This window comes from Pelobates fuscus, chromosome 4 (genome assembly GCF_036172605.1).
Source record: "Pelobates fuscus isolate aPelFus1 chromosome 4, aPelFus1.pri, whole genome shotgun sequence".
Classification (NCBI taxonomy): Eukaryota; Metazoa; Chordata; class Amphibia; order Anura; family Pelobatidae; genus Pelobates; species Pelobates fuscus.
In genome coordinates, this window is record NC_086320.1 from 207532642 (window position 1) to 207555184 (window position 22543).

The 22543-nt window shown below is 41.0% G+C and overlaps 1 protein-coding gene across 1 annotated transcript in view; it reads left to right on the forward strand.

Moving 5' to 3' along the window:
• Positions 1 to 22543, forward strand: part of NFX1 (nuclear transcription factor, X-box binding 1) — a 108251-nt gene that overhangs the window by 59539 nt on the left and 26169 nt on the right. Inside the window, exons 12-18 of the mRNA XM_063451868.1 lie at positions 4341 to 4423; positions 5937 to 6045; positions 7440 to 7559; positions 7946 to 8025; positions 19252 to 19482; positions 20370 to 20443; positions 21114 to 21215. Coding sequence (XP_063307938.1) covers positions 4341 to 4423; positions 5937 to 6045; positions 7440 to 7559; positions 7946 to 8025; positions 19252 to 19482; positions 20370 to 20443; positions 21114 to 21215 — 799 coding nt within the window. The remainder of the gene's footprint in view (positions 1 to 4340; positions 4424 to 5936; positions 6046 to 7439; positions 7560 to 7945; positions 8026 to 19251; positions 19483 to 20369; positions 20444 to 21113; positions 21216 to 22543) is intronic.

Consider the following 22543-nt stretch of genomic DNA (forward strand, 5'->3'; position numbering starts at 1 on the left):
ATGTCCATGTTTCTTGGTCTTGTGTGTTGGGGGGGGGGGGGGGGTCCACAGCGTGGAAGACAGGTCTTTGTTGGTGCAGAACTGGCTTTCTAATGCTACCCATTGTGGGGGGTGTTCCGTTGAGTGTGCGCTGATGGCATTCGTGAGTAGGGCCAAATAGTAGTATGATTTTAGGTTTGGAAATCCCATTCCCCCCTGTTTTCTGTGTCTGAAGAGCAGGGCCTTAGGAACTCTGGGGTGCTTCCCATTCCAGCTGAAGCGTAGTAGAATTGCTTGCAGGCTTGTCAAATAGTTTTGTGGGATCTTGATTTGCAGTGACCGGGAAAGATATAGTATTTTGGGGAGTATTGTCATTTTGATCGCAGCTATTCTCCCGACCCAGGAAAGGAACAGATTTTTCCAGCAGTTGTTTTTCGATGTCACGTAACAGTTTTGTGTAGTTTGCTGTGAATAGGTCGGTAGGTTTGTTAGTTATTCTGATGCCTAGAAACGTTAGGTGGTCTACTCTCCAGTCGTATTCGTGGGCTGATTTTAGGATGTCTTCCGTGGTTCTAGGTACGTTGAGGCACATCGCTTGTGTTTTGGTGATGTTAAGTTTGTAGTAGGATTGTTGACTGTATGCGTGTAGTGATGGGAGAGAAATGATTGGTTGGGTGAGTGTGAGTAGTATGTCATCCGCGAAGAGATTAAGTTTATACTCCGTTTGGCCAAGTGACACACCATGAATGCTATTGTTCTCGCGGATGGCTATCGCCAGGGGCTCTAGGGCTAGGACGTACAGGAGGGGAGATAGGGGGCTTCCTTGGCGTGTGCCGTTAGTGATCGGGAAGGGTTGAGAGCAGAATCCCGAGGTCAGCACTGTTGCCGTGGGGTTACTGTATAAGGCTCGGATGACCGATAAGAAGGGTGGCGGAAAACCGTAGAGTGTCAGGGCTTCGTGTAGGAAATGCCAGTTAAGGCGATCAAATGCTTTTTCAGCATCTAGCGAGAGCATAATGTTTCTCTGTTTTAGGAGGTGGTATATGTTAAGGACTTTCCTGGTGTTTTCCAGGCCCTGCCTGCCTGCCACGAATCCCACTTGATCTGTGTATTATAGAAGGTAGTATTGTTTTGAGGCGGTCAGCATGGATTTTTGCGTATAGTTTAGCATCTGCGTTGAGCAGGGATATTGCTCTAAAGTTTTGGCATGTAGTTGGAGGTTTCCCTGGTTTAGGGATTGTGATGACGTGTGCGGACAGGAACTCAGTGGGGAAAGAGCCCTGTCTAGTCGCTTCGTTATAGAATTGAGTAAAAGGAGTGGCTAGTTCGTGTTTGAATGTTTTGTAATATGTATTAGTGTACCCATCGGGGCCTGGTGCTTTACCTCTGGGCATTACGTCTATATGGTGGGGCACCTCCTCTGGGGTGATAAGGGCAACGAGTCGTGCTGTTTGTTGTGTGTCAATAGTGGGGAGTGCGAGTTTGTTAAGGTATGCTCTTATGGACGGTGGGGTGGGATGGGGCGAGTTTGGGTCGTCTTTCAGGTTGTAGAGAGTGCCGTGAGCAAATTCATTACAAATCTGCGTGGGTTGCATTACTTTTTGCCCGGTTTGTGTATTTAGGAATTGTGTTCTCGCTCGTGCTTGCGTGTCCCTAAGTCTTGGTGCCAGGAGTTTCGGAGCTTTGTTGCCTATTGAGTAGGAAGTGGCTTTAAGTTTCTTTAACACTGCATTTGCCTTGCGGAGGTGGATGTCGTTGATTTTGTTTTGTGTGCTTCGTATTTGTTGTTGGAGCGCCTTTGTGGGATTTGCTTTTTGATCTGTGGAGGTCCTGGACCTTTTTGAGGAGTGTGAGCAATGTGTTATGGTTAATCTTTTTGAGATATGCCACTCTGCCTATCAGAATTCCCCGGATAACTGCTTTGTGTGCTAGCCACAGAGTGGCGGGGGTTGGGCCGGTGGGGGCATTGGAAGTGAAGTATAGGTCCATTTCATTCCTAATCTTTTCCTGGAAAGAAGGTTCATTAAGGAGGTGTTCGTTCAGTCTCCAGGGGCTGCGGTTTTTGAATTGGTACAAATCTGCGAGGACCAACGATACTGGGTTATGATCTGATATTGTGGACGTTTCTCGTTTGTTGGGCGAATTCAAGCCACGGATATTGTGGGTAATTATCTTCATTTTTCGTGGGTAGTGTATGTTGTGTATGAGTCTGGTGGCTGTTAGTTATGTGGTAGGGATGCGATGTCGCAGCCGTGGGGAGGAGGAGGTCACGGTCCTGTTGGTGTGGTGGGCCTGCCGGTATGTCGGGTGTGGGCGTCTGCGGAGGTCAATCAGTGGGTAACCGCAGTGTAGTGTTTGGTGATTGGAACCAGGTGTACAGGAGAAATTTCAGAACAAAGTGAAACAAGTTAAAAAAAAATGTAACAATCAAACAGTAATTGAAGAAAGTATCTTACAATGGTGACTTTCAGAGGTATGTGCCTTGACTATGGCACTTCCTGAGTGGGGGTAATGTGGTCGGGTCGAGCGGAGGTCGCTTTGGGCCCAACGTGAATCAGGTGTGCTCCGACCGCTTTTATATTTTAAGATTTAATGATTGGAGCATCCAGCGCCTCTGCGGGCAGTAGAGAGCCCGTATTGTAACGGTATAGGCCATAACCATAGCGGTCGGTAGCCGGTAGGCTGTGCTCTGCGTAAATGGTGCGGGGTTTATGATATGGCTCTATGGGAGTTCCCAGTTATTATTCCTTCTGAAGAGGGGGGGGGGGGGGTCTCAGGGGCACAAGATGAGGGTGAAAATATACAATTAGCTGTGCATTAACATCACATTTTAACCCAGAGTATAACAGGTAAGCCATAAAGTGAACTTGTTTAAACTTGCTGTATCTCGCTGAGCATCATCAGTCTTCTCTTGGGGACATGCGTCTCGTCTTCTGAGGACGCCATTATTCAGTTAGAGATTTCCCGGTATTCCGGAGGTTGTAGGTTCCGAGACATACCCCATTGCCGCAGGAGGTCCGTTCCCTCTGCTGGTGTAGGTGCCGAGATGAGCTTTCCTCCTTTTGAGATAAGCAGCTTGGCCGGGTAGCCCCAGCGGTATGGAACATTATGTTGTCTCAGTGTGTCCGCTATGGTTTTGAAGGATCTCCTTCGGCGTAATGTCTTTGCGGATAAGTCCATGAACATGAGGATGTCTGTGAACTGAGCGGGTAAGTCCTTTTTGGTTCTATGCGCCCATAGTATTTGGTATTTGATGTGGTGGTAGTGGAGTCTCATGAGGATGTCCCTCGGAGTGGTGGGTGGCAGGTGCTGCGGTTTGGGGAGCTTATGGATGCGATCTAGTAGGAACATGTCTGCCGGGATATCAGGCAGTAAAGCTTGGAATAGCTCTATGGTGTAGGCCGTTAGGTGTTGTGCTCCTATCTCTTCTGATACTCCCCTTAGTCGCAAGTTATTGCGGCGTGATCTGTCTTCTGCATCAGCAATTTTGGTCTCATGGTTGTAAAGTTGCTCTTCAATTTTGCTGAGGCGCGTTTCAGTTTCATTATGTGCCCCTGTGAGGCTATCTATATTGCCTTCAAGGTGGGAGGCCCGTGCTTCTAGGTCAGTGAGGCCTTTCCTCAAATCAGTTATAGCCTCTGAGACGGTGGTTTGCATTTTGGCAACTGCTGCATCTAGCATGGCTTGCAGGAGACTCTGTGTATCAGGGCTATCTTCTTGCTTACTCACTGTGTAGTCTCGTTCTGCATCATCCTCTGTGTCGGCGCCATCTTGGGCCTGTTGCTCGGCGGGCTTGTGCTGTGAAGTTCTGGCCGCAAAGAAGGCTGATTTATCTTTTGCCTCCGCGTTTTTTTTAGCATTGTGTTGGGACATCGCTCCTGATGTTTGGGTCGGAAAATACACAGAAAATGTCTGGATTTAGCCGTGTTGTGGAGCCCATAGAAGCGGAGCTCGTTCAGTGTGCTTCCACCCTGCACGATGTCCGGCCACGTCCCTTGTTTTTGTTTTTAAATGTATTTTTTATTAATATTAGTATAAACCTTACAACTGGAGATCTGAATTCTGCATAGTATTCTCTTTTGAAGTACATTTTGTTTTTGGCATGAGTGATAACCATTGGCTATGATTTTAGTTTTTTACAGATGGTAATTAGGAAATTAGCTTTTCACATCCATTTTATCTGGACTCGGTTAAGACATTTTGGCAGTTTTTCTCCCTTGTCACGTTTTAGTTTGTTTCCACTATGAATAGATATTTGACACTTTGCAAATTTGCTGTAAGAGACTCAATATCTTTGAATGGTAAATTCTTCCAGAAGAATTAGTCCAACTTTATAAAATCTTTCTTTTTTCTTTTTTCAGAGGATCTTACTTTTGTTTGTGATAAACGATGTAGCAAAAAGCGGCATTGCGGACGACATAAATGTAATGAAATCTGCTGTGTGGTGAGTTTTAATTTAATTGATCACCTTCAAATGTGCAGGTATTAAATGTTTTTAATCCAACCAAAACCAGTGTTTTATTAAAACAGTGCCTTTTCTTTGGAATAATTCTTACTGGTATAGTTCACCCAAGCGCCCCCCTCCCCCCCAGTGCATTTTAGAATAGCTTGACTTCTTACTAGAGTCTGGCCAGGCACCACTACCCACCTTTTCTCAGCAGCCGTGAGTCATAAGCTCATGCTTGGCTCTCCTGAGCTAAACCCTGCAATGCTATACTTATACCAGTATAAGCTTAGTTCTGAGCTAAATTAGTTTTTGGTTGCCATGGAGATGGGCAGCAGTGCTCGGCAGATCCCAGCTAAGATTACAAACCATTCTAAATCAGTTTAACTACTTACAGTGGAGTTTGCAAAGGTACTCTTGACAGTATAACACTGCCGCATGTTGGAGTGTTCCTTTAAGTTTATTAAGTAGGTTTAATCTGTACATTGTGCTAGAGCTGGCACAGGTCTGCTGCCTAGGATCGAGCTCTCCCACATGAAGTCCTCACGTCCTATCCAGTTCAGTGGACCAACTGGGATCCCTTTAGGGCTAGTTTTGTGATGTCCTACAAAATCACCAACAAAAGGATATACTAAATTAGATAATGTAATTTTCTGTAAAATGAGTGTTGCCCTGCCTTTGTTCCATCAGCACTTGTCAACACCCATGTCGTTTAGATTCTTTATAACTGTAGTGCAAACGCTCATTTATTCTATGAAAATTAAAAGGAGGACATAAATTTCAGGCTTTCCTGCTCTGTGGTAATTCGGGATACTACACTTGAACAGTGATGTATCTAAACCCTTAAAATAAGTTGAACGTACAGCAAACAATAAGGGTTGGAGAGAGGGTTTCTAAAAATGTTTCATTTTTACCTATTCTACTTTTGTTCCGTGAGCGTATAGCAAGGCAAATGGTTAAAAGGGATCTGTCACTTCTCTGGAAATTACACTTGAGTTAATCACAGCATATCTCCTATAACTTGTGCTAAAGGGACAGTCCAAACACCAGATCCAGAAGAGGCTGTGACCAGTGCCCAGCAGACCCAAGGTCACAAGCTGTTTGACTACTTACCTTGAGATGCTGCCAGGGCACTCCTAGAAACATAGCTACTGTAAACTAAAGTTATGGAGCTTGGAGTCTTCCTTTAAACTTAAATGTTGCAATTCATCTTATTATTATAATTGGTATTTATATAGCGCCAACTTATTCTGCAGCACTTTACAATATTATAAAAGATGGAAATTTCACAATAAATGTGACCATTACAAAATGTTACAGGATAAATAGGTTGATGAGGACCCTGCTCAAACGAGCTTACAATCTAGAGGAGGTGGGGTATAAAAACACAATAGGAAGTTTAGTGACACCATCGTCCACTTCAATACGGACACGGCCAAGGTAGAGGAGTACAGCAAAATGCATTTGTTCTGTTTCTACTCTTCCACAAACTATTTAAAACATATACTTGCAGGACAAAGAACACAAGTGCTCCTTAATATGCGGACATAAACTTAACTGCGGCCTTCACAGGTGTGATCAGCCTTGTCATCGTGGGAACTGTCAAAACTGCTGGCAAACAAGTGAGATACTAGGAATCATCTGTTATCTTGTTGACGTGTGCATGTTTCCAAATTAAGATACTCTTTTTAATCATAAGTATTTGACGTTCTTCTGGTAGGTTTGTTAATCTGCATTTTAATGAACCAGAATTAAGATACTACTTAAAACAGCACTGCCACAGTCTGGGGACTTTGAAGAATCGCAAAGACCCCTGGCGGTGTCATCGCAGTGGGTTGGCCTGGGAAGCAGGTAAAGATGAGCATTACTTACCTGAACCTGTCCCATGCTGACACTGCTATCTTCTAGCATTGAGGTCTATGGAGCAGATTCTTTCATAGACCGAGCCAAATTCCCTGCAGCTGTTAATGGTGAAGCCTGGAGGGATCGACCCTTCTAGATGGCAGTAGCTCTTCCCAGTGTCAGAAGTGTCAGGTGTAGGAAATATACAGAGACAAAGTAGTCCCTAATTTGTCTCAGTATATCTCTTGACTGGGTAGAAATGTCTGTAAAATTCAAGCACAGTCCAAATGAGTATTTCTTAAAGATTCGATCTTACTCATTTTTCAGGGCGAGGTGACAGTGCTGATTTAAAGGTTTTTCTCAATCTTTTAAGACAAGACTGTTTGTTTTTAGTCAGAATAGCCCTTTCCACCCTAAAAATGGAAAAGGGCTTAAACTCTGTTCCAGTGCCAAAACCAAGTACTCCATCAACCCGATTTCTTCTCCTCTAATTTCACTCTCAACCACTAGAGGGGACAGGTCTCTGGGAGGGCAGGCTGAGAAGAGAACTCTTGTTTCAGGGTGTTAAATGATGCATCAATGACACTGCTAGAATGGCGCTTCACCTCCTGCAGCAAAAGGTTTGAAATCTGTGTGTGCAGTGTTTCATATTGAAATGCTGCATGTACCGATTCCAAGCACCATGACAACTTCAAATCAATTTTAAGTTAGCTTTTCTTACCCAATATATCGTATGGTCTGCATTCCTCTGTTAAAGCAGTTGGCTTATGTTCAATGACTGTTATTGTTATCAATAATAAACAGCAGTTTGCAAGGGTTTTCTGAAACATTATGAAAGGCAAAGGCCATAAGTGTTGTCGATATGCTTTTGTATATGTTTATCTCAAAATGTCTTGTCTGTTGATTTTACTGTCCTATTAAATATTTAGTCTTATTACCAGCCTTTTCAACTGCATCACCTTGTAATGTGTTGTGTATTTAAGAGTACATTTTAACCCCCACACTATTTATTTATTTGTTTTGGGGTGTTGGTCCTTCAAAATGATGGCTATAAAATGGCATATTTAGGCACTTGTCTGATAACAACTACATGTTTGTTCGTCCACCCACTCTAAGGCGCTGCGGAATTTGTTGGCGCTATATAAATAACATAATAATTCATTGATTTTCACAGGTTTCGATGAACTCACTTGTTATTGTGGTGAGTCTGTGATTTTTCCTCCTGTCCCTTGTGGCACTAGACCACCTGAATGCAAAAACTCATGTACCCGGCAACACGAGTGTGATCATCCAGGTAGGAATTTTATTTGCTTTGTACACCAGTGTTAAAGTACATTTATATGTTAGACAATCAGTAAATGTAAACTTTTTTTTTCTTGCAGTTTTTTGAAGCAGAGTGACATGCCAGCATGTTCCATTGTCCAAAATGTATCCACATTGCTTAGAAGTAAAACTCTGTACAATGTAAAAGATATTCTACTACATTTATGTCAATACATTGCTATTTGTAGTTTTTGTCTTGTGAAAAATGAACCCAATAATTATAAAGACAAAAAAATGAGCGCTAATGTGGGAAGGGGGAGACCTAAATGTCAACCATATTAAACTGTATCTTAATCAAACGTACAATTGTACAGTTACTAATTGTATATATTGATCTTTTCTTGTGTGATTCTACAGTTTTTCATTCATGTCACAGTGAGGAGAAATGCCCCCCTTGTACATATCTCACTCAGAAATGGTGTATGGGGAAACATGAGGTAAGCACCACCACTTCTGGTGAGATTGGCAAACTATAGTAAATGTATTTCCTGGAAGTTATTCTGTATAAACAAGCTGGGTGGTTAATCCATAAGTTTTCTTTGGGTCGTTAAACTGTAGAATGGAAGAAATGGAATTGCCAAATCAGATATTTAGAGTTAGAAGTCAAAACAGTGTGCTATAGTGGTTATGGTGCTTGTGGTGTCCCTTTAATGCAAAAGTGCAGGAGACTCATGATATAATCTCTCTGTATGTCAGGTCCCCTGTTAGTAGAGGAAGTTGTTGGTAATCAGTGGGTATGTTTATCAAAGTTCTAAATTTTAAATACTGTTAAAAGCGCTAAAAAGACATTCAAAGGAGCAAAAAAATTAGGTAAAAAAAAAAACAGAGATAATCTTCCTTAAAGTGCAGAAATCAACACGTGTAAATAAATGTGTAGCAGCTTTTTATGCACTGGTAACTACCATTAAGTGCTGTACCTCCAGATATAAAATCCAGCACACTCAAAATGCAAATAAATAACAAATGTATAAGTGGAGCGCAAACAAAATAATAATGAGCCCCTGTACACACTCAATAGTGTAAATACCACAATTGAACAGTATACTTAGATTTATGTTAGAAATGAATCCAATGTCACCATGTAAAACGAGAGCACAGATATCAAATGATCGTGCAGTATATCAATATGACAACTGTGTATAGTTGATATATAAAAATGAATTTATTACACATGTAAAAAACACAATAGATGTACAGCTGCTTACAAGATAACGGAAGGTGAGTGTGCGGGCGGAAAACTCCGCTACTTACAAGTGCTAGTTTGTATAAAATCCGTAGAAGTAGTACTGGAGGGATGTAGAAATTATTTTCCCCTCGATTCTATCCCCTCACTGGATACTCTGCTCATAAAGCGATTTTCAGCTTCAAGTTCACAGGATTAAAAGTACCGCCCACTGGTGATGTCAGTGTGTATTACTTCAACTTGTTTTGCAGATTAAGTTTAGATTCTTAGGTTTGAATAAATAGAGGTAGAAGTAGGAAAGCCTCTCTCCCTGGTAAACTCACTAGATAGAGGAAAAATAAATAAAAGAACATTAGTGCTAATTGAACAGAACCATGCGGTTAAGAAAAAAACCTGATGCGTGTTTCGGTGCACGGACGTGGGCACCTTCATCAGGGGTAAGTAATAGACTGGCCACAGGCTCCCTTTTGAATCCCCCTCTCTTACGTGAAACCAGATAAGATAGCCAATCCTCGAGTGACACGTTTAATGGGGTGTGGCCTAAGCGTGTACCATGCTTTATTAGAAATACTGAGAAGATTCTATTTAGGTACAACCATATTGGTAATACAGAGAAAGCAAAACAAGGAACCTCTAGGACAGGGGTAGGCAACCTACGGCACTAGTGCCATGCACGGCACTCGAGGTGTCTTTGCACGGCACTCAAGGAACAGGCTCTGTCCTATCAGGAATCCCAGTAAAACTTCAGATATCTGTTAATACGAAGAGGTGGTGAAGAGCAATCCTCAATTTATGCATTGCAGCACATAGGGGAAGTGATCTCAGATCACTTCCTCCCAGCACTTGTGAATAGGAATCTACACTGTAGTAGAGCAGCCTGCAGCTGCTGTTGCAGCTCCTATACTTGAGCTATACCTGGCCGGCATGGTCCCCACTGGAACAGGGGGAAGCCACCCACACTGCTAGATATACACAGAAATTCAGAATAACCATCCCCTCATACAAATAATACAAGCAGCCCCCACACACTACCAAACACACAATGTGACATATCCATCCATCCACACACACAATTCCACAAGCAGCCCTCATACATAGCCCACATTCATATGTATCATACAAGATACCATAAACTACTAATGAATGTATACAATATAATAGCTCATATACGCACAAATACAACGATACAAAGCAATTGCAGTATAAATAACACAAGCAGAATACGGCAGCATACACACCTCAATTTAAAAAAATAGGATCGGCACGCGACGTCACAATCCTATATCGGCACAGTGCTGCTAAAAAGTTGCCTACCCCTGCTCTAGGATATTCAGAGTATATCAACTTCACAGGGGATTGTTACTTTTCTAGCAATAGCTACATACTTATACATTGGTAGTTCTATTACTGCTAGATTGTTACTAAAATGTAGCAATATTCAGTTGATTGATTTTTTTTTTTCACAATTTGCTAATACCTTTACAAGGAATCTCATACTCCCCACTGTGATCTGTCTAAACCATAATGTCACGGCCCAGTTAACCCCTTAAGGACCAAACTTCTGGAATAAAAGGGAATCATGACATGTCACACATGTCATGTGTCCTTAAGGGGTTAAAGGGCAGTCTTAGATTGCTTAACAAGACCGGTCTGCATATATTTTTTTCTGCATTGCAGACCTTGTCACAACATACTTTAGACTCCCTGAACGCTCTACCATTTTACTCCTATTTGACTGCTCAAGTCCTACCTCCCCACATAGACCGTAATGAATAAAGTCTGAAAGTGAGTGTCTTAGGACCATATACCGTATATCTAATATTTTTTTATTTATTTTTTTTGAGCAGTAGATGTTTAGCCACTTAAGCTTTGATACTTTGTCTGACCACTATTTGGCTGCAGTATCGTCATACAAACAAATACAGAATACTCTCTTTCCAGTCAATACCCATGTGCAGAGTTTGTTCTCTGTACTGGGAGTTACTTATCTATTTGTATACAAGGGGTTAAGCCCCAAGACACCACTGGAGTGTCTTTTTGGTGTGGAATTTTCAAGGCAGGGGCATTCTGCTTATGTAGATCTCCCTGTTTTGACCATTCATTTTTTCTTATTGGTAAACAGGAATGCCTCTGCAGTGTGATTAGTAATGACAGACCTTAGTGGTGAATAATTTCTTGAACATGTAAAATCGTATGATAGTTGAATATATTTTGATTGTGACCATGTTATTTTGACATGTTTGGATCAGTAATTTATGTATACAGGCGTACCCCACTTTTAAGTACACAATGGGACTAGTGCATGTATGTAAAACGAAAATGTACTTAAAGTGAAGCAATACCTTTTTTCACTTCCCAATGTATCTCTACTGCATTGTAATAGTAATTTACAGGCATAACTGATACTGCAACTGCAGATTTCCAGTGATTTATTTAGTGATTTCCAGTGGGATTTTATTCAGTTAACACAAAGAGTAAAAAGAAAAATCTCATTCAAGATTGTACCATTTATCTTTAATGTTTTACTCATCTGATAACCTTAAACTGGGAGGAAAAGTAAAATAAACCTGCTCCCTGGGCCATTTTCTGCCAATACAGTGCCAATTTTTATTTGTTAGCAGCTTAGTTGCACACTTTGTTTAGAAACACCTCTTCATCACTTTAAGCATGTATGGTTTAACTTTGAATCCTCAGAGTTGTGACTAATGCAGGTAAGCTGCTAAGTCAAAATTATAGAAAATGGCAGGGTAAACCCTTTCACTGAATGGCGCTGATTGAAGAAAATGGACAATGTAGGGCAGAAAAAATATATATATGTTCAGCTAGGAGTAGTCATTATAAATTTGAGATGATTAACCTGTGCCATGTCAGAAGGTGTGAAACGTTCTTGCCCCAAAGACACTGAACTGAGCTGCTCTGGGCGAGAATAGAACCTTCCATTTACTGTCCACTCGCAGACAGAAGAGGCGCGGAAAAGTCTGTACTCGCGAGGCACCTTTACGTACACTCACGGGTATGTCTGTACTCGCGAGTGTACTTAAAGTGAGTGTATGTAAAGCGGGGTATGCCTGTATGCTTGTTAAAGTGTCTCTGTCACTTCTGAGTATTTTATAGAAATATAATCTTTATGAAGTACTCATGCTGACTTTCATTGAAATTCCAACGCAATGCAAAGATACCATAAGGCAAAGTAAGAACCACTTGTCTTATGGTAAACCCGGAGGTTGACAGAGCTCAGCCGACATTTGTCCAATCTACTCAGCCATCACAAATGATGGATGTGGGATTCAGGCATCTTCTCGCTTATTAGAAACTTGATCTGTGGAGGCACCCGCAGTATCCTTGATAGATCTTTGTTTTGCATTTTCACGGATCAACTGAAGGATATCCCCCATTAAGACCCTAAAAAGTGATATGTCTTCTTTTTTGTGTAATCCCATATCGTGATTTTTGGTTGCTTCTCTTAATGTGTGGTTTCAGCCTACAGTTTGGCATATCCTGCAACTCCATATTCTAATCAAAGCCTGGTGAGGAGAATGAATGTCTATGTTGTGACATTTTAACATTGAAATAATTCATGTGTGCTTGAAAGAAAGATGTTTTTCACTTCCGCTTTTAATAATGACAGTACACACTAGGGAGCTCTTCACAGTTTTGAGCATGTGGAAATGCAAAGACACTGTCCCTTATTCTGAATAAATCTGATCAGAATACAGAATTTAGGAATATGACTTTGTACTTAGATGTTCTAAATAAAATAGGGTCTCCATGGAAACATTTGGACTTTCAATGAGATGGGTTTTGCCAGCAGTGATGTGCGATTATCTTGGATCATTGTATATCTGCAAGATTTTAGATCTGTCACATCTCATATACGGCCATGCATACATTAATGGCTTTAAAACGGTCACTTTTACTAGGTTGTATTACTGTCCCCATTAACACTGGTGGAGTACTAACTTATACATTAACAATAATCTGCATGTCAAGCTGGGAACTCTGGAATATTTGTGAAAACATGGTTCTTGAGTTATAGTGTTTTAATATTTATTTTTGGTGTTTATTCTACGCATTCGTGTGTTCGTGCTCTGGTCTTGTTAGTCTTTTAGTCTTTTGTCTCGTCAGGCGTCTTCAGTCAGGTCAGCAGGACTCGGAAGTCTGCTCTTGTCGTAGTCAGGATCCAGTGTGTCCAGATCGTCATATATGTCTGTCCTCCTCTCTGCCAATAGGGAGAGCTCTTCATTCGTTGGTACCACGTCTTTAAGGGGGGTGCACTTTGTTTTTTCCAATAGAGAGGGATTAGACTGCACAAAGAGTGCTCTTTGTCATTTTACAAGCGTGGGAAAGTTCCCACGCTTGTCAAATGACACAGAGCACTGTGATTGGCTTAAACCCACCAATCAGAGTGTTCTTAGCCTAATTGCAGGGCGGGGCAAGGCTTTATAAGCCTTCCCCCGCCCTGCGGAGCTCAGTCTGCGCGCAGCCCTCCATGGGTGAAGATGGATTTTTTTTTTGTGCGGGTTTTTTCTTTTTCGGCGGGTTTTTTTTTTTTTTGCGCTCGGGTTTTTTATTTTATTTTTAGTTCGGGTATGATGGTTTTTTATTTGCCCTTTTTGGGGCTGAAAAATGAAGATTTTAGAAAAAAGAAGACGTTGAATGGTAAGTTTAATTTTACTTTACAGGTTAGCAATTTTATTCCCCCCTCACTATTTTTTAGGGTGAGGGGGGTAGGTAGGGGCATTTTTATTTGCGTGGGGGGTGGGTGACTAGGGGCTTGGGGACCCCTAGTCACCTTGATGGGGGGCGCAGGGGAGGGAATTGACTTAGTGCCCCCACCCGCCGCCCAGGGGTGGGGGCGGGGGGAGGACAGTAGGTCTCCCCCCCATTATCATTATGGCCCCCCCACCCGCCGCCCAGGGGTGGGGGCCGGGGGGGAGGACAGTAGGCCCCCCCCCTTATTACCATTCTGGCCCCCACCCGCCGCCCAGGGGTGGGGGCCGGGGGGGAGGACAGTAGGCCCCCCCCCCCCTTATTACCATTCTGGCCCCCACCCGCCGCCCTGGGGTGGGGCCGGGGGGGGCGGACAGTAGGTCCCCCCCCATTGTAATTTATGGCCCCCACCCACCGCAAAGCGGTGGGGGCCGGGGGGGGGACAATAGGTCTCCCTTATTTTACTTTAGGGCCCCCACCCGTTGTTTAGGGGTGGGGGCCAATAGGTTTTGTGTTTTTTTTTTTTTTTTCTGTTTTTTTACAGTGAGCAGCCATAGGCTGCTCACTGCTTACTAGACATGTCCCTACCCGCGGTATACTCGCGAGTAGGGGCATATTATTTACTAATACGAAGTCATTTTTACTTAGTGTTAGTAAATTTGGCTGAAAGACCAATTTAGGTCTTTCAGCCTTTTAGTAGATAGCTCCCTAATACAGTGGGAATTAGAGAGTTATCTACTAAGCGGCTGCAAGATGCAGCCACAGCAATGAACAGGATCGGAGTTTCATTCATTCGAATGATGTTCCGATCCGAACAAAGTGGCGAATTGCGTTCTAAAACAAACTAACATACTGTTCTCATTCAGTTAGAACGCAATTCGGCAGTTTCGTCTAAAATGACAGGAAGCATCGCGGGAACACAGAGGAAAGGTAAGGATCATGGGAAAATTGCTCTGACCAGCGGAAATGAAGCACACTTTGCTCCTCCGCTGGTCAGAGCTGGTCAAGCGGAGGAATCCTCCATAAGGCAAAGAGTCCCTACTTTGTCTTATGATTTTAAAGAAAACTAAAGAAGACAGGAAGAAAAGAATAATAGATCCCGAGAGAGGGGGAGAAAAGGCAGAGATTGAGGAAAGGTAAGTTCGGCATGACAGTGCCGCTTTAATTGGGCGAATCCAGAGTACCTTACTAGCTTTTGCAATGGCTGACCAGCTTTGCATACTGTTGCCTATAATCTAGAATTGTTCCTAACTCCATTTAATTTAATACATTATCCCTACCTCGTCCCCATTTAATGTCTAAGTAGCTTGTGGGTTCCTTATTCCAAAATGCATTTATCTGAATGTCATCTGTTATTCAAATCTGATTTGTATTGTATTACCCGGGTAACATGTCGCCAGAATATGACCCATAAAGTCTCAATACCCTTCCTTGATACCCACAGGGGTAATTTAGTGTTTGTAAACAGTCCTCATATATTTTGCTAACATTTACATTTATATTGACTATGAATTAGCACAGTTTTATCACCGCTGGTCTATGTATTCTGCTATTTACTGCTAGTAATCTGTTTCCTAATTTCTGATTATACCTAACCTGCAGTCCATAGAAATACCCACACGTTTGTTTTTTTTGCCATATTAGGGTGTGGATATTATACCCTGAGCGCTCAAACAGTAATTGCAAGCTGTACAGTTATTGGTTACCCCTACATGTCTTAATTGAACTATTTGTCATCTGCCACTTTTCTGCTCAGTCCACCAATGTATCAAAGTCCCTCTATAGAGAAGTTGTTTATGTCCAGGCTGTATTTTATCAGCTAGTTTTATGTAATTGATAAATTACTTTCAATACCTACTTCAAGAACCTTTTTAAAAAGATTAAAGAGAAGTGAGCCCAGGACAGAACCGTGAGGCACTCCACTTACCACTTTTTACAACTATTCTCTGCACTCTATCTTTAAGCCGGTGTTGTATCCAAGAATGAATACAACTATTTAAAACCTATTCACGTAATAAACGTAAACAGAGTGAAAAAGAAAACCATCTGCTATTAGTGCTCAAAAGAGATGCATTAAAAAAAACAAAAAAAACTAAACCATGTTATGAATTATAGGTGTGCAAGACACAATGGATGCAGAGTCACTAAGAAAGTAATAGTCCAGGAATCTGATGGGTAGATTCAAATCTTGATTGGGGTTTGTTAGAAGTAATGACTTTCACATATGCTTTAAAAAAAAAAAAAAACCTAGTTGATTTACCTAAAAAGCTAGAGGCTCCCACGTGACTACCTCAGGCTGCAGTACACTGGTGAAGGAATATCCATTATGGAGAAAAAATAGAAAGAAATTGAATCTGTGTGAAATGGAATAAACACCACCTCCACACTGATCCCATGCACCAGGAGGGCACTCCAGCAATGCCCAAGGACTTAACCCTAGATACTAGCAAAAGAAACAAAGAAGCAAAAATTCACAAACTGTGAATATAATGCTGACTGGAGATAAAGACGTAGGCACCAAAGCATCTAGTGGTATGGAACAATGGAACCAGAGGGAGACCACTAAATATCTGAAATAACAGAAAGTATCAACACAAAAATAAACGGTGACTCCAAATAGTAAGAAATACCAAACTAGCATTATAAGGCTACTCCCATGCCTAAGTAAGTGAGGAGATAAACACCTAAGTCTGTAATATTCATATAGGCTTTAATGCATAGTGTGTCAGTTGATCTCCCCTTAGTACCCAAGCACCAGAAAAAGTGCTAAAGGGAGAAAGGTCAGTGTCTAAATGATTGACAGCCCTAATAATAAAAAGTAGACAGATGGATAAAGTAAAATAAAGAAAGCCTCTCTCCTTGTGGGACTTAGTAGAAAGTCTCACAAGGAGAAGAAAATTGTAAATCATAAGAATAGAAGAAAAACTGTAAATCAGAAAAGTAAGTGAGGAGATGAAGTTGCTAAACACCTAAGTCTGCAATATACATATAGGCTTAATGAGTCCTGGCCTTTTACTGCATAGCGTGTTAGTAGATCTCCCCTGAGCACCGGTAAATATGGTAAAAGGAGAAAGGGTACTATCTAGAGGATCAGCAGCGCTAATAATCAAAAGTAGGACTGATAAAGTAAAGTAGAGAAAGCCTCTCTCCCTGTTAAACTTACTAAATAGGCATAGAAGAGAAAAATTGAAAGGAAAAGCTTAAATCATAACAAAAACGTGTACCACGCAGTGCAGTGAAGTGCCCATGTGTGTGCAAGTTAAAATAGACCCAATAGAACCTGATGCACGTTTTGGTGCAGTATATATGCACCTCCGTCAGAGGAAGTTTATTTCTGTGTTGATACTTTGTTACTTCAGATATTTAGTGGTCTCCCTCTGGTAACATTGTTCCATACCACTGGATGCTTTGGTGCCTACGTCTTTATCTCCAGTCAGCATTATATTCACATCATAATACACAAACACATTAGGTGGAGCAAATAATATACTTCCCTCTCTTCTTGGTACAACCAGCAGTGCTGAAAATATAGAGCGAAGCACTAAGAAGAGAGGAAAGTATATTATTTGCTCCACCTAATGTATTTGTGTATTGTATGTTTAAAGGTGTAGGTGTAGGGGATACCTCACAGGTGTTTTGAGCTTACCACTACTGTATGATATACTATTTACTTTTGTTGGCATTATATTCAGTTTGTGAATTTTTGCTTCTTTGTTTCCATATCTATTATGGAGCCTCACAAAAAGCAAATTTGGAAGATAGGTGTGAACGATCACCGATAAATTCTAGAATATATCCCGGTTCTTCTCCATTTTCTGAGCCTGTCTCAAATAGACATAATACAATTGCCCTCATTAATCTAAATAAGATTATCTGTCTGCTGTTTATAAAGTGTTCATAATAGAAACTAACTCTGCAACAGTGGAACCCTAGGTTAGATACAAATCTGCAATCAAACAGTAAATGTTCTAATTATTAAACCTACATTATGAATAAGGGAATTTCATTGTGCTTTTACAATGAACTGAAGAGCTGGTACATTAATTTCTAGCTATTTTTATTTATATTTATGTTTTTATTGATAATAGTGGTGTAATACTTACCTATTTTGTTTTTACGAATTTTTATTCATATGATGTTCCTAGCACTATTGTTTGGTTTTCTAGAACAGTTTGCACAATATATGCTGAAACAAAATTACAACTATTTGTGTTTTACAAGTATTCACGGTTTGGTGGCAACTATGTATCTAGCCCAGGGTTCCACTGCAAAATAGTACATATCCATTATGCACACGTTCTAAAGAGTACACAAACTAATCTACCGTATTTCGATAAATGAGGGCAATTGTATTATGTCTCTACTGTCTCAGGAATGGGAGAAGAGCCGCAATATATTCTAGACTTTATCTTCCAAATTTGCCTTTTGTGAGGCTCTGTAACTGGTATTCTTCTACGGGTGTGACGCCCCGGCTGAGGGAGTCTCATGGGACTCTCCCGAATAACTCTCTATTGGAATGATTTAAGGAGCTTCGCCAAACACCACCAATTACATAAGCGTGTTCTATCCCTTCCTGACAGGGCGGTTGCTCTTAGATGTCCAACTGGACCTCGAGGTGCGGGCCTCCCAATGGCACTGTGTCTTCAGGGGCCTGGTTAGCGCCACTGCCCTTTAAGAGCACGACCGGGCCCCTGTGATGGAAGTCAATGCAGGGAGGTGACAACCGGTTGTCACTTCCTCCCAGCTAACACAGAGCACCGCATGGCAGAAAAAGACTGGAAGGGCTGGGAGCTCGGACTCCCAACAGCCTTAGCCAGCCACTGGACCTTAGGGAAGTCACCCTCCTGCACCCAAAAGGTAGGAAACAGGAGGGTGGCTAAAAAAAAATTAAATTGAGCAAGTTTGTCTGTTTGTGTGTTCTCTGCACGTATGTCAGTATGTGTCATACTGTATCTGTGTGTAATTCTTTTAGTATCTCTGCATGTTTGTCAGTATGTGTAGCTGTATCTGCGTGTGTCTCTGCGTATCTGTCTGTATTGTGTGTGTGTGTGTGTGTGTGTGTGTGTGTATCTGCATGTATATCAGTGTGAGTGTCTGTTGAACTGTATGTCTGTGCATCTTCATGTTTGTGAGTGAGTTTCTGTATGTTTGTGTCTATGTATATACATGGATGTCAGTGTATGCACCGGCGTCTTTGTATGTCTGTACCTGTGTTTGTGTGTACCTGAATGTGTGCCCATGCACCCATACATTTCTGATAGTGACCCACTGCAGAAACATCTTGGACACGTGTGTGTGTGTGTTGCCAGTGCATCTGCTGTTTCCCCAGAAGCAAAGTTCCATCCGTGCCAGCGTTTTCCAGCCATCAATGCCAACATATTTGGTTGTCATAATGATATTGGTTTGAACATTTTGTGCACATCTAGTCATATTAACTGCCTGCCTCCGTTAGCCCCATGCTTTTTCTTGCAGTAATGAAGCTAATATATATTAATCATTTAAGTGGTGCACAAGGCTGAAATTATCAACATGTCTTGATTGACCCAAAGTGTGCATGCACAATTAAGAGAAGAGGGAAAATATAGTTCTTCCCTTGCTCTAAAAGGTGTAGCTCAGGTTTTCTGTACAGAAGTTCGAATTAATAATGTACTTTAATAGTCTACCCTCTGATAATTGTTTGACGTATAACGAAAAGTAAAACTTATGTATCTGTATGTATGTATATATTTTTGTTTGTTACTAAAGCAGTTAATTCCTGTTGTTCATGCAGCTTAGAAATAATATTCCATGTCACCTTAGTGACATTTCGTGTGGCCTCCGTTGCAACCAGACTTTAAAATGCGGGATGCACAAATGTAAGCGGATCTGCCACAAAGGAGAGTGTCTCATAGATGAAGACTGCAAACAGCCTTGTATTCTCCCAAGAACGGACTGCGGACATCCATGCTTAGCCCCATGTCACCCTATGCAGCCATGTCCTTCATCTATATGCAATGCAAAGGTAACTCAAAAACAGAGCAAACTTGCTTTTATGGTCTGAGTTTTTAATGCATTAACACATTTCATTCTAATTAGTATTTGGTGTGTGCTGAATCATTGTTGATTGAGTCATTTTAAACTGTTATTTCTGTTTATCTTAACTTGCCAATATTCGCTATATGTAGAAAACTCAAGGCTACTCCTCACAAGGCTGACACATACCAAATTAATTATTCTATAAAAGTGAATTATATGAATAGATAACAGTTATAGCAGATCAGTAAACTGGCATTAGTTGGATTCCCCCTTCCCCCAAGACAGGTTCTTCGTGAACAGTGCTATTTCAAGGTATAATGGAAAATGTTCTTGATAATAAAGTACAAGAGAGTTGAAGGGTTGATATTCATTTTAAGTCAATCCACTTCAGCCCTTTCATACTCAGGCATAGTAAATGATAATGCATAACACATGTATTTTCACTTTTGAACCTTGATTATTTGTTTGTGGATTCCACTTAGCTTTTTAATCCAACAATTCCTAAATATCTACTAAAGCTGAAAACCTCTTGAGGTTTAAATACTTGTGTGGGTATCAATCATATTTAATACATGGTTTTCTTGCCTTCGTAATGGCTCTTACACATTCTTAGTTTACTCATATTTCTTCTCATAATCTCTCCATGTTGTCATTCCACAAACATGTCGATTATAAATGTATTGTGCAAGTGAATAAGTCGAAATTGCACGTGATACATTTTTAGAGGATGGGATTGTTGTATTCTTTTATTTTGTGTTGCCATCATGGATGACTTGTGCTATATCACAACGATTGGTATATCTTATAGAAAGTCAAATGCTTGTTTATTGGAGACTGCTGGCCAATGATCAATATCTCTACTGTCTCCAATAGATAGATCTTCAGTGTGAATGTGGACGACGGAAGGAGAACATGATTTGTTCAGCAGCATCCTCTGTTTATCAAAGGTTACTAGAAATCTGGATTGCATTAGATCTTGTCACGTATTGTTATATTATTTGATGGAACAGTAAAGATGCTATTTAGAATGGTACACTAGAGATTGTTTTCAGTAAAGCAAGTGTTACATTTTTCCATGCTACAAGGCATCAGTAATATGGGATTGGCTGGTGCTTATTAACATTGTATTCTAGCAAAGCTTATACATATACAGTAAAAGGAAAATGGATTTAGTGTATATATGCCCACTTAGTAAATACAGTATATTATTTTGGGAAAATATTTTGTTTATTTTTTTATTTTTCTATGTGCGAAGGAAGTATGAAAAATAGTTTCCCTCTAATATTACCAGTAGAAGGTGCTAATTGAAAGGTTGTAAAGTGGGAGTCATGGGCTTCCTTAAATGCTTGACAGGAAATCAACAATAAGTGACCAGTTTAATTTACTTTGACATAGTTTGTGACACTAATTTGCTATCAGTAAAGCAGTGGAAAAATCACTACATAAACCTTCAAGCATTAAAGCAAAATATTGAACATAAAGAAAAACACCAAAACGCCATGTGGGGGTATGCTGGGTCCAGTAGTGCAATGTTATTGAGTGCAATGCACACAAGACACATTTCAGGTGTATAACACATCATAAGTTCAAATAGCAAAACTATTTTCTTACTTCCAGATTTGCTGCTATATCTATGGCTGCAAAGCTTACAGAAATGCAACTTGGGGATTCTGTGGATATTGGAAAACTAGTCACCAAAAAGGAGATGAAGCAAGCAAGGTACACTATGTCTCTTTTTCTACTCCAAACTCTAATTGCCAGTCCATTTGTATGCATTTTTTCAGCAAGAATAAAAATACTAACCTTTATTCATTTACAATCATTCTCCTGTGGTGCTGCAATCCTTTTAGCCTGTAGATTCTGTCCCATAACATGAATAACAGAAAAATGTGTGCTGGTGATTTTGTTGTCCAACTTTATAATGCATCTTAATTAAAAAAAAAAAAAAAACACACCTGAAATTTTGACCCCCTAGAATGTTGCTGAACTACAACTCCCTGGTTTATCAGGCTGTCTATTGCATTTGGAAAATTCTGGAAGTTGTAGGCCATCGACATCTGGGGAAAGCCAGACTTTGAGATATTTGATCTAGACAGCATTTGTGGGTATGGTATGAGTACTTGCATTGTTTAATGCAAATATTCACCCAGTACTCCACATGCAATTTCTAGGCAATTGGGATGTGACTTTTAACTTAAAGGGACAGTGTAGGCACCCAGACCACTTCAGCTCATTGAAGGCGTCTAGGTGCAAACTCCTATCACCCTTAACCCTGAGCATGTAATTATCACAGTTTTTATAAACAGCGATTATTACCTGCTAGGGTTAACGCCTACTCTAGTGGATGTCTACCAGACAGTCCTAGAGGAACTTCTGTGCTCGAAAGTGACTTTTGGTCGCCTAAACAACGCTGGACATCCTCATGCTATGCTTTAAGACTTCCAGCGTCACCCGAATCCCCATAGGAAAGCATTGCATAATGCTTTCCTATGCGGAAAAATCCGAATGCGAGTGCGGCAGGTCTCTCCCGCTAGCTGACGAGGGAGGAGCGTGGGCAGAGCTGAGCCAGTGCCGAGGGACATAGGTGCTGGGCCCATGTAAGTGAGAGAACCTCTTGTGCACCATGGGGGGCCTTGACAAAGGGGGAAGCTATAGTGCCAGGAAAAGAGTTTGATTTCCTGGCACCATATTTTCACTTTATCATTCTGTAAACTCTGGCTCTGTATCACAGATGTCCGAAAAGCAGTATGTAAAATAAAATTAACAAAAGGCATAATTGTCCATCACCAATTACAGTTTAATAAATTAAATAACTCAGTCCTGCCTTTCATTAACCTATAAAATGTAAATGCATCACTGATCTTTGACCTACTATGCATGATAGCTCTTCAATACAGTATGTTACATTATGCCTTTTAGTGTTGTATCTCCCTAAGCAAACTTTGCTTGTTTTGTTCTCAGGATTATAATATTTTGTAATTTTGCTTTTTGTTCAACTGTAATTTCCACTGTAACGGGAACAGGGTATGACTGGTCCATGTCTTGAG